Source organism: Mustela nivalis (genome assembly GCF_964662115.1).
Source record: "Mustela nivalis genome assembly, chromosome: 17".
Classification (NCBI taxonomy): domain Eukaryota; kingdom Metazoa; phylum Chordata; class Mammalia; order Carnivora; family Mustelidae; genus Mustela; species Mustela nivalis.
In genome coordinates this window covers 1,282,546-1,297,004 of record NC_139036.1, presented here as the reverse complement: position 1 = coordinate 1,297,004, position 14,459 = coordinate 1,282,546, and the positions used below count along the sequence as shown (strand labels likewise).

The following is a 14,459-nucleotide window of genomic DNA, read 5'->3' as shown; positions in this document are numbered from 1 at the left end:
AGTGTGGCTGGGGGAGAGCCAGCATGGAGGCAGAATGGAAAGGGAGGAGGTGGTCAGAGGCCTAGGTCCCCTTAGCCAGAGCAGCACGGGCAGTGGTGGAGAGCTGGTAACTGACAGAGAGACGTTACTGAGAGTAGAGCAGAGAAGGAGGGGTGGTGGAGGCTTTGGGGAGGCCTGGGATTTTGGCTGGGCCAGGTGGGGACACTGGAAGGGCCCTTCTCTGATAGAAACTAGCTTGGGAAAGCAGTCTGTGGGAAGCCGATGAGCTCAGTGTTGGTCCTGTTGGATTTGAGGTCTAGGAAGACTTGGTGATACTTGGCAGCTCCTTGGGAGAGTGCATTGGAGCTGGAAGAGGTACTGAAGGTACCAGTAGGAGAGATGTTTGAAGGATAATTGAAGTGAGTTCTGGAAGAGGATGTGGGCTGGGAAGAGAAGAGAGACATTGTAGATCAGCATGCTGAGAGGCACCAGCATTTAAAGGGCCACAGAATAAAAAGGAAGCTGAGAAACAGCCAGTGGGGCAGCAGGAAGGCCCCCGTGTGTCATCATGAAGCCGAGGGGGTGATAGTAAAGGAAGTAGGGAGTGGGCAGGGGGATTGGGTGTTACCCAGGCTCGTTTGGATTAAGTCTGCAAGTGGACCTCTCAGATTCAGCCCCAGAGCTCACTGGTGAGCCTTGGGCAGCGTGGTCTCCCGTGTTCACAGTAGCGGGTTAAAACTCACCGAGCAGAACCCTGGACTTGCTGATTGTGCTGCTGTCTGCGGGGACGGGAGCTGGAGTTAACGGTGGCCTTCACATCTGGCACCCGGTTCTGTGCTTCTGTGGCCTTGCACCCGGTGCCATACCACTGAGCTTGGCTGTGTACGCGTGTCCCCGGTTCTGCTTCAGTAGTTCTGGGTGGAGACCCTTACCCAGAGTTGGGGTCTCTCAGGTGAATGCTGGTCCCCACACACGGACCACACCAAGTAGCACAGGTCTGGAGTAGTTCCCTCTCTGCTGGGCATGCACTGGTGGCCCTTAGTCTCCAGGACGTTCCTCCCAGTGTAGAGCCTGCTGCCCCTCTGCCGAAGGTCACAGCAGGTCAGCGGAAGTCTATGTCTGTGATTGCAGCCCTGCACATGAACTGGAACAAATCTCCTTCATTCCTAGAGTCTTCCTCCCCACTATTCTATGTGCCTTCTTAAAAGATCCTTTTTTTCTAAAAAAGATTTTATTTATTTATTTGAGAGAGAGAGAGAGTGAGAGGGAGCAGGAGCAGCAGGCAGAGGGGGAAGCAGCCTTTCCGCTGAGCACAGAGCCTGATGGGGGCTCCATCCCCAGACCCCAGGATTATGACCTGAGCAGAAGGCAGGCGTTCAAACCACTGAGCCCCCCCAGGTGCCCCTAATATATCCTCTTTTTTTTTTTTTTTTGATGGTAACTAGAGATTACACTTGTTTTTAAGCAGCTCTGTCCCATTCTTGGGACATATTACGATGAATTTTTTCTCTTAACCCTGTTAAATAAGGTCTTTCACATTTTATGTAGGATTTTCTTCTAACCAGATGTAGGTCTCTTCACTCCTCACTTAGTGGTTTTAGCTCTGGTTCCGGCCTGAGCTACTCTGAAATCCTGATTTGCTTGGCCTGCATGTTACCAGTGTCTCTCCAGTTTCGAAATCAAGAGGTTAATGTACGTTTGTCTGTCTTCTCCCATTTTTTTCTGTCTTCTGTCCTTCTGGCCGGTCATTGGTCAGTTGGCACGCTCCCGAGCCAGCTGACTGGCGCTGTCCATGCTCAAGAGGACGGACACTCAGTTCTCTTTTCTGTCTTCTGTGTGCTGTGGGGCGTAGTCAACAGGTTGTCTCTCTGTGCTCTCAAATGCCTGGCCATCTGTCTCTCCCTCTCCAGGACTTTCCCAAAGGCTGCCGCAGAGTGAATTCAGAAATCCTCAAACATGGTGTTGATGAAACTCATTGACATGGTTTTGGGTTAAGGCAGAATACCTTCTGTCCTCTTAGTTTTAGGGTTAATTATGTCATGAAAGACCGATGCCAAGAAAGTCTTAAGTCAAGAAGAGAACATTTTTTTCTCCCCGTTACAGAACCTACTCTGGATCCTTAGTCTTCTCCCTCTTGCCACAAATGCCCGTGTGTGCTTCTCCGCGCAGAGTACGCACGTGATGCTAGCTGTCCCACAGACTAGGTCTTGGGAAGTTCCAGGAGTGTTACTTGAAAGACTGCCTTTTTCTCCTTGGGTTATTGACTTCCTGAAAAGGGAGTACAACTCAAGTGTCTAATTTTTAATTAATTAATTAATTAATTAAAGATTTTATTTATTTACTTGAGAGAGAAACAGTGAGAGAGAGCATGAACGAGGAGAAGGTCAGAGAGAGAAGCAGACTCCCCATGGAGCTGGGAGTCTGATGCGGGACTCGATCCCGGGACTCCAGGTTCATGACCTGAGCCGAAGGCAGTCGTCCAACCAACTGAGCCACCCAGGCGTCCCTCAAGTGTCTAATTTTTAAGAAGAAGTAGCTGGAGTTGTCCTTCTTTACCCTTGAGGCTGAGACGCTTTCCTGGAAGCACCTTTTCAGGAACAGGAAAAAGTGAGGAGGCTGACGTCCCTTTTTGAAGCTCCAGGATCTGAAAGTCCCCTGGCTCTTCCCCTTCAGTTGTAGCAAGTGCGCTGAACCTCGGGCTGGGTGTATGCGTAGTGGCCACAGCTGGGGAAAGAATGGAACCTCTCTGTCCTTGGGATCTTTCCAGAAGCTTATGGTGGCTGTTGTTTCTCATTTATGAGTCGCTCTTCTGAGATGCCTTGGTTTCCTGTCTCGTTCTTCAGACATGTTATCTGGAGAAGCAAACTTTCTCTTTAGTTCCCGGATTCTGTTTGGAGCTGATACTTGTTCCCATGTTGGTGCCAAGGAGGCTGAGGAGCGGGGAGAAATGGCCGGAAGCCACTTCCACACCCGGGACCCGACTGCTCGCGGCAGGTTCAATGCCACGCGGATGGCGCCTGAGTCGTTAGGCCCTTGAGAATTTGGGAAGAGGACTGTGTTTTGAGATTTCCATGTGTTTGCAGGGCTGGTTGCCCCTCTGAGGAGCTCGGAGAAGATGACCCCGTTGGCTGGTTTGAGCTGGAAGAAGAGTGGGATGAAGCGGACGTGAAGTTGCGGCAGTGCAGAGTAGCCCAGGTAAGCCATGCAGAGTTGTGGCTGCCCTACGTGGCTGCTCCCCGCTCCGGCTCCGGCTCTGGCTCCGGCTCCGGCGCTGGCTCTGGCTCCGGCCCTGGCCCTGGCCCTGGCCCTGCCTGTGGTGCCGCTCATATGCGCCGGGACCGGGACCATCGGAGCCTGGGGCCCCGTGACGGACGCCACCATCCAGGGACACAGGGGGCTGTGACCATCCAGGGGAAGTGCGCCTCCCCGGGCCTTAGGCCAGTGGGACAGGTTTCCCAGGAAAGGGGGTGTGCTGCCGAGCACTGGAAGCCCGTGATGGCGCCGTTGCCCGCAGCCCGGCTAGGCCATGGGGGGCAGGACAGCCGTGGTGGGGGGTGGGGGGAAGCACTCTGGCCCGAGGGCATGAGTGCTGTGCCTCCTTGGCTAGGAGGGCAGTCGCTTCTGTCTGGGCCACGTTTCTCTCAGCCTTCGTGTCAGCCTCAGTGAGCAGCTTCAGTGAGAGAAGCAGGAGCTGCCCTCAGGGTTGGAGGGAGGAGACGCTTAGGAAGTGCTTCCGCGTCTGGGCCGTGGGGTCTGGACGGCACCCGGCTGAGCAGCTTCCGCTGCGAGAAGTGTGGAGTCGGCTTGGCAGGCGGCCTGCAGGGTGGCTCTGGCCTCCAGCAGACGGCGCAGGGCCTTGGGCCATGGGTCAATGGGGGCTTTGAGAGGGTTCTTCAGGGCACGTGCTGACTGCTCTCACTCTCTGCCTGATTTCTGTTCCACAACAACGGGGCTGCACAACAGATGCACTTCTCGGATTCATGGTGTCTTGGCCCGTGTTTGCTCTGAACAGGGTGTGGTGCCACTTCTCTCACTGGGACCGGTCCCAAACCCTGACTCGTCAGCACGAGTGTTGTTCTTCCTGTTTGTCGAGATGTTGGGCTTCGTTTTGGGCCCCCATGCTAGACAGAGTGGGACTTAATAGATCATTGAAGTCACGGGGGACCGTCCCAGAAAGGCCTGTATCTCCTTCCGTTTGTAGTCCGGCTTCTGAGTCCCTCCCCCTGAATGTCCCCATCCTTCTAGTACCTGATGGTGAAGTTCCTGTGCACGCGCCAGGAGTCGGCGGAGCGCTTGGGCGTGCAGGGCCTCAGCATCAGCGGGTATCTGCGGCCAGTGAGCGCGGAAGCAGAGCAGCCTGCTGTCTGCACCCTCTGCAGGAAGGACGGGGAGGACAGCATCTGTGGGGCCACCCTGCTCCTCAGGACACTTCAGTTTACTCAGCAGCTCGCCCATGACCTGGTACCTCGTTCCCGTGGGGCACTTTAATGGTGGTGTTGAGGGAGACGCCCGTGCGGGGGCATGTGTGCTGTGGGCATGGTGGTGCTGGGATGGCGTGGGGAGAGCCGGGGTGGGAGGTGCTGGGCATCTGTGGTGTCAGTCACCGGAGGACGTGTGGTCGTCACAGTGATGCTTCCTGGAATAAACCCACAGACCTTGGAGACCCCCGCGTGGTGCCTGGTGGTGGTCTGGGGACACCGAGTAAGCTTGTGAGATTTCCAACTCCCTTAAGTCCTGGGAAGTTTATTTCCAAGGTCCGGGCAATTGTGTTTGCTCACTAACGGTACCAGGATGTCAGGGTTTGAAACCGTCTGTGGTCCAGACACTGACTTGTGCAGTCACTTGTACAGTCACTAGTAAGAACGCAGTGACCGCTAACTCTGGGGAGGACTCTCACCACCATCACCGTAGAGAGCACACCACTCAGCTCAGGGGTCAGTGGGGCCTCTCGCCCTCCCATGGTGGGGTGCTGGTGTTGCTGAGACCCAGTTTAACTTCGGTCTGTTTGGTCTTTGTTACTTAAGCTCTCCTGTTCCAGCAGGAAACATAAACGGGGCTGGGGGAGGGGAGGTGGGGTGCCGCAGAGCCGCGGGGGCTCTGGGGCAGCATCAACGCGGGCGGGGTCCAAGCACACTGCTGTGTCGTCTCGCTGGTGCCCTGGTGCGGTGTATGGAGTTGGGAGTCTCCGTGTGGTGCGTGTGCGTCTGTGCACGTCTGTTCTCACCTCCGCGTGCGCACGTACACATGCCCTGTAGAAAGTGCCACACTGGGCAGGGTTGTTCGCGTGCTTCCAGGCTGGGGAGCGTCCGCGTCAGCCGTGTGGGAAGCCTACGCCCATTCCCATCAAACGATAAATGAGCCATCCCAATATTTCTCTAAATGCATTTTCCATGTTATTTTTTCTGGTTTTTATAATTTTTTAGGTGCAGCAGAAGGAAAGTGGCTTAAAATACAAATCTTTTCTGGACTTCGCGGGTCTTGAGTTGCAAATCTTCTGGAATTTTTACAGTAAATTAAAGCAAAAGTAGGTCAGACTTTATTATAAGGTGATAATCATATAAACAAAACTGAAAAAGCTATTTTTTATATTCCAAATAGTCCATTTTTTTTTTCTAAGATTCTTTGACGTCTCCCTGGTTTATACTGTTCTCGTTTGAGAAAACTGGTTATCGTTAAAGACAGCGCCTCACGTTTCTGTAACATACTTTGGGCATTGTTTCTGCAAACATTTTGTCAGGTCAAGCATTGGGGTGTGCCCTCATTTTATAGGTGGAAAAGTAGGGTCGAAAACACGTGTCCTTGGCCCACTGTGGGCAGACTCAGGCAGGGTGTGAGGTTCTTTCCATTCTGCCTCTTTTCCTCTCCTTGGTCTTCTTTTTACTGGGTCTGCTGTGTAGACTAGAGTCCTTTTTAGACTGCTTAGGAGGGAAAAAGCAACCTGCCGTTTAACGCTCTGGTGTGCTTGCCTTTCTGTAGCCCGAGGGAAGAATGCATCTGTGCCCAAACCCTGCTTCTGCGTCTCCTCCAGAGCTGCTTCTCCGTGCTGCAGAGGGACGGGCCAGCTGCCTGCCCGCAAGCAAAGGCTCCCCGGCAGAGTCCTGCAGGGGCCATGGCCGCCAAGGAGCTCCACACACATTTATGTGACGGTAGGGATTGGGCTGGCCTTTACTTTTTTTTTTTTAAAGATTTTATTTGTCTATTTAACAGAGAGAGCCAGGAGAGCAGAAGCGGGGGGAGGGGCAGAGGGAGAAGGAGAGGCAGACTCCCCACAGAGCAGGGAGCCAGGGAGCCTGATGCGGGGCCCCATGCGAGGACCCTGGGATCATGAACTGAGCCGAAGGCAGACACTGAACTCACTGAGCCCCACAGGGGCCCCTGGGCTTTTCTTGAATGTGACCCTGTGCTGGTAGCCTGCCAGGCCTCTTGCTGTAAGAACAGGGACTCTGTGCTCATGCAAGCCCAGGAGAGGGGTCACTGCTTGGGTAAATGAGGGTTTCCTTGGATTTTCTTTTGATTCATTATTTTGAGTTCAGGATTTAGTCTCTCACTAGTGAGTCTTCCTTCTGGTTTCTTTTCTCTCTCTCTCTCTCTCTCTTTTTTTTTTTTTAAGATTTTATTTATTTATTTGACAGAGAGAGAGAGAGAGAGAGCATGAGAGAGGGAACACAAGCACAGGGAGGGGAGAGGGGGAAGCAGGCTTCCCGCAGAGCAGGGAACCTGATGCTGGGCTCTGTCCCAGTGATGAGGGAGCACGAGGCTGGCTGAAGACAAAGCAAAAGCTGGCGCCTTGTACCCCCCACCATCCGACTTCATCACCAGGACCCGAGCATCATTACCTGAGCTGAAGGCAAACGCTTAACAACTGAGCCACCCAGGCGCCCCTTCCTCCTAGTTTCTGACCACAGGCGTGTCACACTGATAGTGATGACTGTCACACTCTTCAGTCCTCACTGTAGTGAAGACACTGGGACGGGAGGGAGGGGAGAGAATAAGCACGTGGCCAGGTGGAATGACTGTCCAGGCTTTGCCCGGTTGCGGCTCAGAAGGGCGGGGAAATAATGAAATGAAAACTGGTACGTATGGCCCTTCCGTCGGTGCAGTGCATTTCCTTGTGCTGCCGTACATAGGCCCTCGCTGTGCGGCGGGGTGGCTAGTCACGGGCTGGCGAGTGCGGGTACCGATGTTGTGAGTGGGGTGGGGGATGTGACGCTGATGCTGTTGTTCGTTCCTGGCAGTGGTGGACAGGGTGGACGGAGACTCTGCACCCGTGGAAACGTTAAAACAAGAAGTCAGGAATACCCTTCTCAATGGGGCTGCCGTCTTCTTTCCTGACCGACAGAGCCGGCGGGACCATCTCTTCGCCATGATGGTAATCACTCACGTTGGGAATCTGGAGGGATAGCAGTTAGGGTTCCCTCTTTCCTTTGCGCGTCTCCTTGGTTTCGGTGTTCTGGGTGTGCATCTGCTGGTGATCCTAACCCAGCCGCCTCAGGGCCCCATGTGGCACCCCTGCCCTTAAGGAGAGGGAGGGTCTCATGTAGCCTGTTGTCTCACAAAGTGGGATATTGTCTCCTCCATCCTCTTCAGGATTTCCCTGCAGCCAAGCATTCTTTTCAACAGTTGTCGCTTCTTTGTTATGGGGAAGTCTAAAACAAACACAAAACTAGAGGAAATATGATACCCCCTGCCTCATCCTCCTTACGTGCCCCCCAGGTTGGGCACTTGTAAACTGGGGCTCGTCTTGTTTCATTGGTGATCTGCCTTATCCACTCTCTCTGTCTACCCGCCCGGCTCCCCCCCACCCCATGAGACCCAGGTGTCTCAGATTCTCCCTGCAGGGAACTGCAGCCCTCACCGACCTGTTCCCCTTGCACTCAGACGTCAAGAGTGGCAGGTGAAAAGTGCTCTCAGGGTTTATGAGCAGTATGTTACCAAGTGGAATATCCCGTACAAAGATCCAGATTTTTAGTCCTCAAGGTAGTATTTCTGTGGGAAAATGAGTGTGATACAGGGGGAAACAGATCGATGACAATGTGAGAACAAAAATTTCTCTCTCTGATCAGGCTCTTTGGTCAGCACGGGGTCTGCTCATCCCTCTCTTTGCCGTCCCCCTCCAGGTGCACATGCATGGGCGCGTGCTCTCTTTCTCTCAAAGTATTAAAAAAAAAAACTTAAAAAAATTTCTCTGAGCAATGCTGAACACATGTAGGCCAGAGAGCTCCAGAGTTCCCAGTGCTTCAGAGGTGGCATGACACACGGAAACATAAAAGAGTGGCAAGGAAGCAGACTTACAGGTCAGGCTTTCTTGTAAACATTGTAAGAAAAGCCTAACGAAACATTTGTAAACTGGTCCGGTAAAATCCAAAGTGCTGACTGACTGGGAGTTACCCTAGGAATACAAGGGTGGTTTAATGTTAGAAAATTAGTAAGTGAGGTTAGAGGAAAAAGTTATGTCAGTAAATACAGAAAACATTTAAGTAAGATTAAATTCTGATGAAGATTAAAACTATAAAACCATTAGCAAACTCAGAGCAGAAAGGAACTCCCCCAACCTTCTGGAGGGCGTGTGCCCCAGACTTTTAACAATATGCTGGATGGTGGACCCTAGAAGCATCCCTTTCAGAATGAGGAGGAAGACACGGACGCTCACCGGCCGCTGCTACTCGGGAGGTCGTCAGAGGGTCTGGCCAGTGCGGTAGGACAAGGAAGAGAGATTTTAATCATAATCGGAAAGGATAAGATAAATAATTCTTTATAGGTGATAGAATTATAGATTGTTTTTTGTTGTCTGTAGACAAGCAAGTAGTAGAATTATTGGTAGGAGCTTAGTGAAGAAAATAGATCCAGCATTTTAAAAAAGCATTTTTATTTTTTATTTTTTTCAAGATTTTATTTATTTAACAGAGATAGATCACAAGTAGGCAGAGCAGCAGGCAGAGAGAGAGGGAAGCAGGCTCCCTGCTGAGCAGAGAGCCCGATGTGGGGCTTGATCCCAGGACCCTGGGGTCATGATGAGCTGAAGGCAAAGGCTTTAACTTAACGTTGAGCCACCCAGGCGCCCATAAAAAGGCATTTATAAATGCAGCAACTAATTAGCAAATGTAGTAAAGTTTTTATGGGGTGCATAGAAAGAAAGAAAGGAGGGAACAAAAGCACCAAATATGGTCTCTGGAGCCAGGGGACTATAGTCCAGCTGGGGACACCGGCCACAGGGAGAAGCCACAGAGTGTTATGGGGCCAAGTCCTAGGGTCAGGTGACTGCGGATGGTTTTGGGGATGAGGCAGGATCTTACGCTGTTTTCATCTGTCTGCAAAATTTGCATGTCAGCCTGAAGGGTCAGTTTCCACCCAGACTCCTGACCTTGGACAGCATCTGCTGGCCTGACCCACTGGACTGTGGGCAGGACTCCCATCTTCCTTGTTTACTGGCAGCATTTGCCAGGCCACTCGCAGTGACTTGCTTTGCTCGAGTGTGTCCCGCACATAGAAGTGGCAGATGACACGTGACCTCTTGAATGGCATTGCCATCCGTTTGCAGCCCCGTCGCTTTCCCTTCACCCGTCCGTATGGACGGCGGTGGTGGGGCTCCGTTTTCCCTTTCCACGCTGACGAACAGAAGGCGCATCTTGCGTCTCCCACCCTCCTGAGCCAGGCAGGGCCCTGGGTCTTCACTGCTCTGGAGACCCCTTCCAGCACCTTGCCTGAAAGTCAGTGTTCAGCACGTTTATTGCATTAAGAGAGGGATCCTAAAGTGGCCCAGTAGCCTCGTCAAGAGATGTGATTCCTACAACTGTGACTTTAGGCTGCTCTGGCTTATGTCGGGAAAGCTTAGGTCCGATTTCAGAGCTGAGAGAATACTCGAGAGAAATGCGCTGTTCCTGCCCTTTGCTCTCGCGTTGTGCCCAGGGATGAGAAGCGCCCCGCCTGCCACATGTTCGCATTGCGAGTTCTCGCGGGAAAGCCTGGCTGTGGGAGCTTTAGCAGTGCCCTGCAGTGAGCCTGCCGTCTTCTGTTGCAACGGGGAGCCAGCTCCTGCCAGCACCGGGCCAGGCCTAGTGGCGCGCTGCGGAGCGTGTGCTAGCACCGTGCTCGGGAATGGGCCAGTGGCCCTTCGTGCTGCCCAGGCTCTGGGATGCCGTGGAACAGGTGTCTGACCATGCACTTCATTGTTTTCTAGAAGCACGTCACCGAGCAGGAGCACAAGCAGTCCCTGCAGCTCACTTTCCGTTCGCTGTGCGCCTATTTTAGGTGAGTTCCTGGCACTTTCTGCCCTCTGTGGCTCCCATGTTCGCGAGGTTTGCTTTAGCTTTCTATCCCCTCTGCTCAGCCAGATTCCTGGAGGGAGAGGCCACTGGTCAGAGGAATGGGTCAGGTGGTGGTGGGGCGATGACCTTGTCAGGAGTTTGAGCCACGGCCTAGTCCTCCATTGGGGGCAGCACCCACTGAGGAGCTCCGAGTGCTTCCATTTCTTGGTGATGCTGAGGTCAAAGACGCCGACTGAAGCCGGAGGAGCTGGGCGTCCTGTACTCAGGTCTGAGAACCCAGAAGCACAGAGCGGGAGTTGAGCCAGGGCAGTGTGCCGGGAGGGGGCGACTCGGAGATCTGTGCGTGCTTGGCTGGTGGAGCAGCTAGTGGCCCTGTAGGCAGCCCTCCTGGAGGCCCAGGCTCTTGAAGAAGGGAGGGAACGCGGGGCCCAAGCTCCTGTTGACATGTGAGGCCGTATCTAGAGTGGGGCAGACTCAGAGGGCTGCGAGTGGGTCTGCATTCGAGGATCGGGGCAACGAAAGAGCCTCGGAGCTCGTTAGGGGAGCTTCTGAAGACATGAATGTGCAGCCTGGACTGTGCAGTTAGCCCTGGTGAGATCAGGGGTCTTTCTTGCTGGTGGTCACAGTGATAGAGTCACCAGACTGACTCCTCAGACTCTCTGCTCAGGACTTGAGGTGTATGGCCTGAGCTTACTCAGGACATGGGGGACGGACAGCGGCCCAGGCCCAGCTGGGACCTGCCTTTTTCCTGACCCAGACTCCTCCACAACGCGCAGAACTAGCACTGAAATCCTGCATCCTTTTCTGAAAACTTTTAAGACAAAAGCATGAAGGTACTGTGCCTGAAACAACATGTCGTGACAGACTTTTGTCCTTTCAGTGATAAGGATCCAGGTGGCCTCCTGCTCTTGCCTGAGAAGGGTGACGTGGCCGACCTGAACAACCCTGAAGTACTAGCGGTCACAAGCACCCTCCTGTCCGTCGCTGCCCGAGAGGTAACTGGTGGCTGCTCCTCTCCCCTCATACCTGGTGATCGCCGCCCCCATTGTCCTGGTCCCCTTCACCTCCCCTCACCTCGTGACCCGGTGATGGCGGGCACCACCCCCATTGGCCTCATTCACAGTGTGGTGTATCTTTGTCCCGGGGCTGTTCCAGATGGTCACCGACAGTTCCCAGCCTGCCGTGGCTCCTGATCCCCGGCTCCTGGGGCCAGTCCTGTGCTAGTCAGCGAGCCATCCATGTGTAGACGTGCTTGTTGAGACTTCCCTCGCGAAGGAGGTCTTTGCCATGTCCCCTGGGGTGCAGTCCGTGAGCCCAGCACTTAGGCCTGTGTCTGTGGAGGGAGGGAGTTTCGTGGAAAACTGCTTTAGTTTTTTTAAAAATTTAAGATGCCTTAGGAAACGCACATGCTAATCAAGTCTGAGAAGATAGTCTCTCTTGTGTGTGCTAGTGATACTTTCAAATTTTCACTTTGTTTTTTTCAACATGAAGGATTCTGTTTCTCACAGTGTCGTCCACCTGTCAAGTGTGGTGTTTGGGCAGAAATTTGGGTTTCTAGGTCCCAGCCCAGGCTCCTGCCTTAGAGCCTCTTGGGACAGGATTATGAGTCTGTGTGACACCGCACACCCTGGGACTCTGACGCGACAGGACCCCGTGACTAGGGGACCAAGGACTGCTCTCTGGACAGAACATGGACTGGGGTATGGGGCGTGATGTGGGCCAGGCCAGTCCACACGCCAGAAGCGTGGAGTGACGACTTTATGGTAGTGTCTTCTGTGGCCGAACTGGAGTGTCTTTCCGCCCTTTACTTGGGTTCTCCCGTCAGTGCTCCGCTGTTTTGGGTCGCTGCCAGAGCCACATTTCCATCCGCTCCTGGCTGCTCTGCACGCAGGGAGACAGCTTTGAGAGTGCCAGGCTCTCATTAACCGGGATCACCCCGTGGGCTGGCCCTTGCACACCTAGTATGACTTCCAGTCCAGGGTCGTCTCTGTCCCACTCGGATGCCCGCATCCTCGGTTGCTCCTGTCACATTCATGTTCTCTGGCTGCCTCCTGCCTGCCTTCTGTCTCATTTCCAGACTGTCTGGCCCATCTCTGTCTTCCCTGAAGCCCCTCCTCCAGCCGGCTGCTCATCCGTATTTGCTCTGAGCCCTGGTGGCCGCGCCCCACTCCCATCTGCCTCTATTCCTGCCACCGCCTGTGCTCATGCTTGTGCAGAAAGCCAGGGACAAGATGGGGAGGGCCAGTATTTGAAGAGGAGAAGGGCCGGGGGTGGTCTTGGAACATGTGACTTCATGCTAGGACTTGAGATGGCAGGAGCTCCTGGACACTCAGGAGCTGAGTCAGTGCTGGGACTGGTATGGCCACTGAGGGAGAGCCGAGAGCTGAAATGCCCACTGCACCACAGGCCTTCCCCTGCAGAGGCAGCCGCCCTTGTGAGGTGTACACCGATCTTTCCTGTCTGGCTTTTCCTGTGCAGCAGGCTTGTTTGGCCTGGTCCCATGGCACACATCCGAAACATACCGTTTCTGAGGCTTGTCCACATGGACATGCACAATGCGGTTGATCTCTTGTCGCTGGTGTGCAGGACTCCCCTCGGGAACTTGCCACTGTGTATCCCGGTTACTTTGGAGGGCCAGTGGGATTGTTTCTAGGTGGGGGCAACTATGTGGAGATTGTGGGACGGACATAGCTTGTGGTATCTTTGTGCAGGAATTTACTCCTTGAGGTCAGGTGAGAACAGAGCTGATGGCCGGAGAGCCACCGAGGGGCAGAAAATGACTTTTCAGGTGGGATAGGTGTGATGTCAGGCTCCGGGGAAGGGCCCAGAGAGAAACAGGGTTTGCAGGCGTAAGAGAGAGGGGGTCTGGTAGGATGAGACCCCAAGGGTACAGAAGGGAGGCTGCTGACGGTGAAAACCATGCGGGAAGACTCTGGAGAGCGGGAGGGTGAGAGAGGGGCTTTCACCTGCCTTTTCTCTCGGTCACATTTGAAACACGGACAGCTCTGGGCCAGAGATGGCTGCCGTGCCCGGGTGCCTGTGCCCATGTCCTGTGCTCTGCCCCTGCCGTGAAAACGTCCTCTGTCTGCTTCTCGCAGTGTGAACTGCTGGTGCTCACGGGTGCCCAAGGGGAGGCTGGCTCCGTGCTGCTGTCCCTGTTCTGGGCCGTCCAGGGCAGCCTGCTCTCCTGGTGCTTCCTGCAGCTGAAGAGCGCCGACCCCGCAGCCAGAGGCCGTGCCGCCGACCTGCTGGAGCAGTGTGAGTGCCGGCCACGCCGTCCCACCCCCGCCAGAGCACAGGGCTGCTTGGGCCTTGCCGCTCTCTTCGGAGCCTCGTGCACGGAGTGCCCAGAGGGTTTTCTGTCCCGGGTGGCAGATTAGTCTGTCTCTGGGTGGTGGTTCCTTCCTCATCTAGGGTTCTGTGGCCTGTCTTTTTGCCCAGAGTGCTGTGAGTGTGTGGTGTGCCCAGCGCTCCCGCATTGGGGCCCTCTGTCACATAGCAGGTGACACCACACTGTACAGCAGAGCCCGTCATCTGGGCTTTCGTCAAGGCACCCAAACGGGAGAGGCTTGAACTTGTGAAATCTCAGGTGTATGGGGCCACTGCTGTGGTCTTTGCACACCCTGAAAATGCTCTTGTTCATGTCCCAGAAACCTGCAGACAATGATGTGACCTTCCCCAGGTTCTGAGAAATACACGTGTGGCACGTGGACTCCCAGCAGTGTGACAGGACTGCTGACGGGGCCCAGGGCTGGCTCCTGCGGTTTGGCCTGAGGCCTGGCCTCCTGAGAAGGGCCCGTTGTGAGCAGAGCGAGACTTCACCCTGGCTGCTGGGCTGCTCAGCCAAGAACGACCTCATCCCAAAGTAGCAAAGACCGAAATCTGCCTTTCAGAGCGATCCTTGCCTGAGATCTGCACTGCCTTTCCTCCCAGAGGAAAACATACCCGTGGCACTCGGTGGCCTTTTGATGTGGAATTCTTATCACTGCACCTGAGACCCTCTCCGGCTTTGTCCTTCATGATGACCGAGCAAAGGATGTGGGTCCCGCACATGATACTAACTGCTGTCTCTATGTTTCGGCAGATGTGAGGCAGTTTCTGGCAAGCTTGAGAGTGATTTTGGAATCCCTCTTGTCACAGCACAGTGGAAAAACCATCGTAGAAAAGTTATGTAACTCGGTGTTTTCGATGGCAGCTCGTCAACTGGTAAGACAC

General features: G+C 54.2%; 1 protein-coding gene across 2 annotated transcripts in view; it reads left to right on the top strand.

The window, feature by feature from the left end:
- The window catches only part of ZZEF1 (zinc finger ZZ-type and EF-hand domain containing 1), a 97,401-nt gene that overhangs the window by 33,201 nt on the left and 49,741 nt on the right, over positions 1-14,459 (top strand). For both annotated transcript variants that reach the window (XM_082707754.1, XM_082707753.1), the window contains exons 12-20: positions 3,063-3,174; positions 4,225-4,440; positions 5,403-5,503; positions 5,956-6,125; positions 7,215-7,348; positions 10,157-10,227; positions 11,125-11,239; positions 13,343-13,502; positions 14,329-14,450. In XM_082707754.1, the coding sequence (XP_082563880.1) occupies positions 3,063-3,174; positions 4,225-4,440; positions 5,403-5,503; positions 5,956-6,125; positions 7,215-7,348; positions 10,157-10,227; positions 11,125-11,239; positions 13,343-13,502; positions 14,329-14,450 (1,201 nt within the window). The remainder of the gene's footprint in view (positions 1-3,062; positions 3,175-4,224; positions 4,441-5,402; positions 5,504-5,955; positions 6,126-7,214; positions 7,349-10,156; positions 10,228-11,124; positions 11,240-13,342; positions 13,503-14,328; positions 14,451-14,459) is intronic.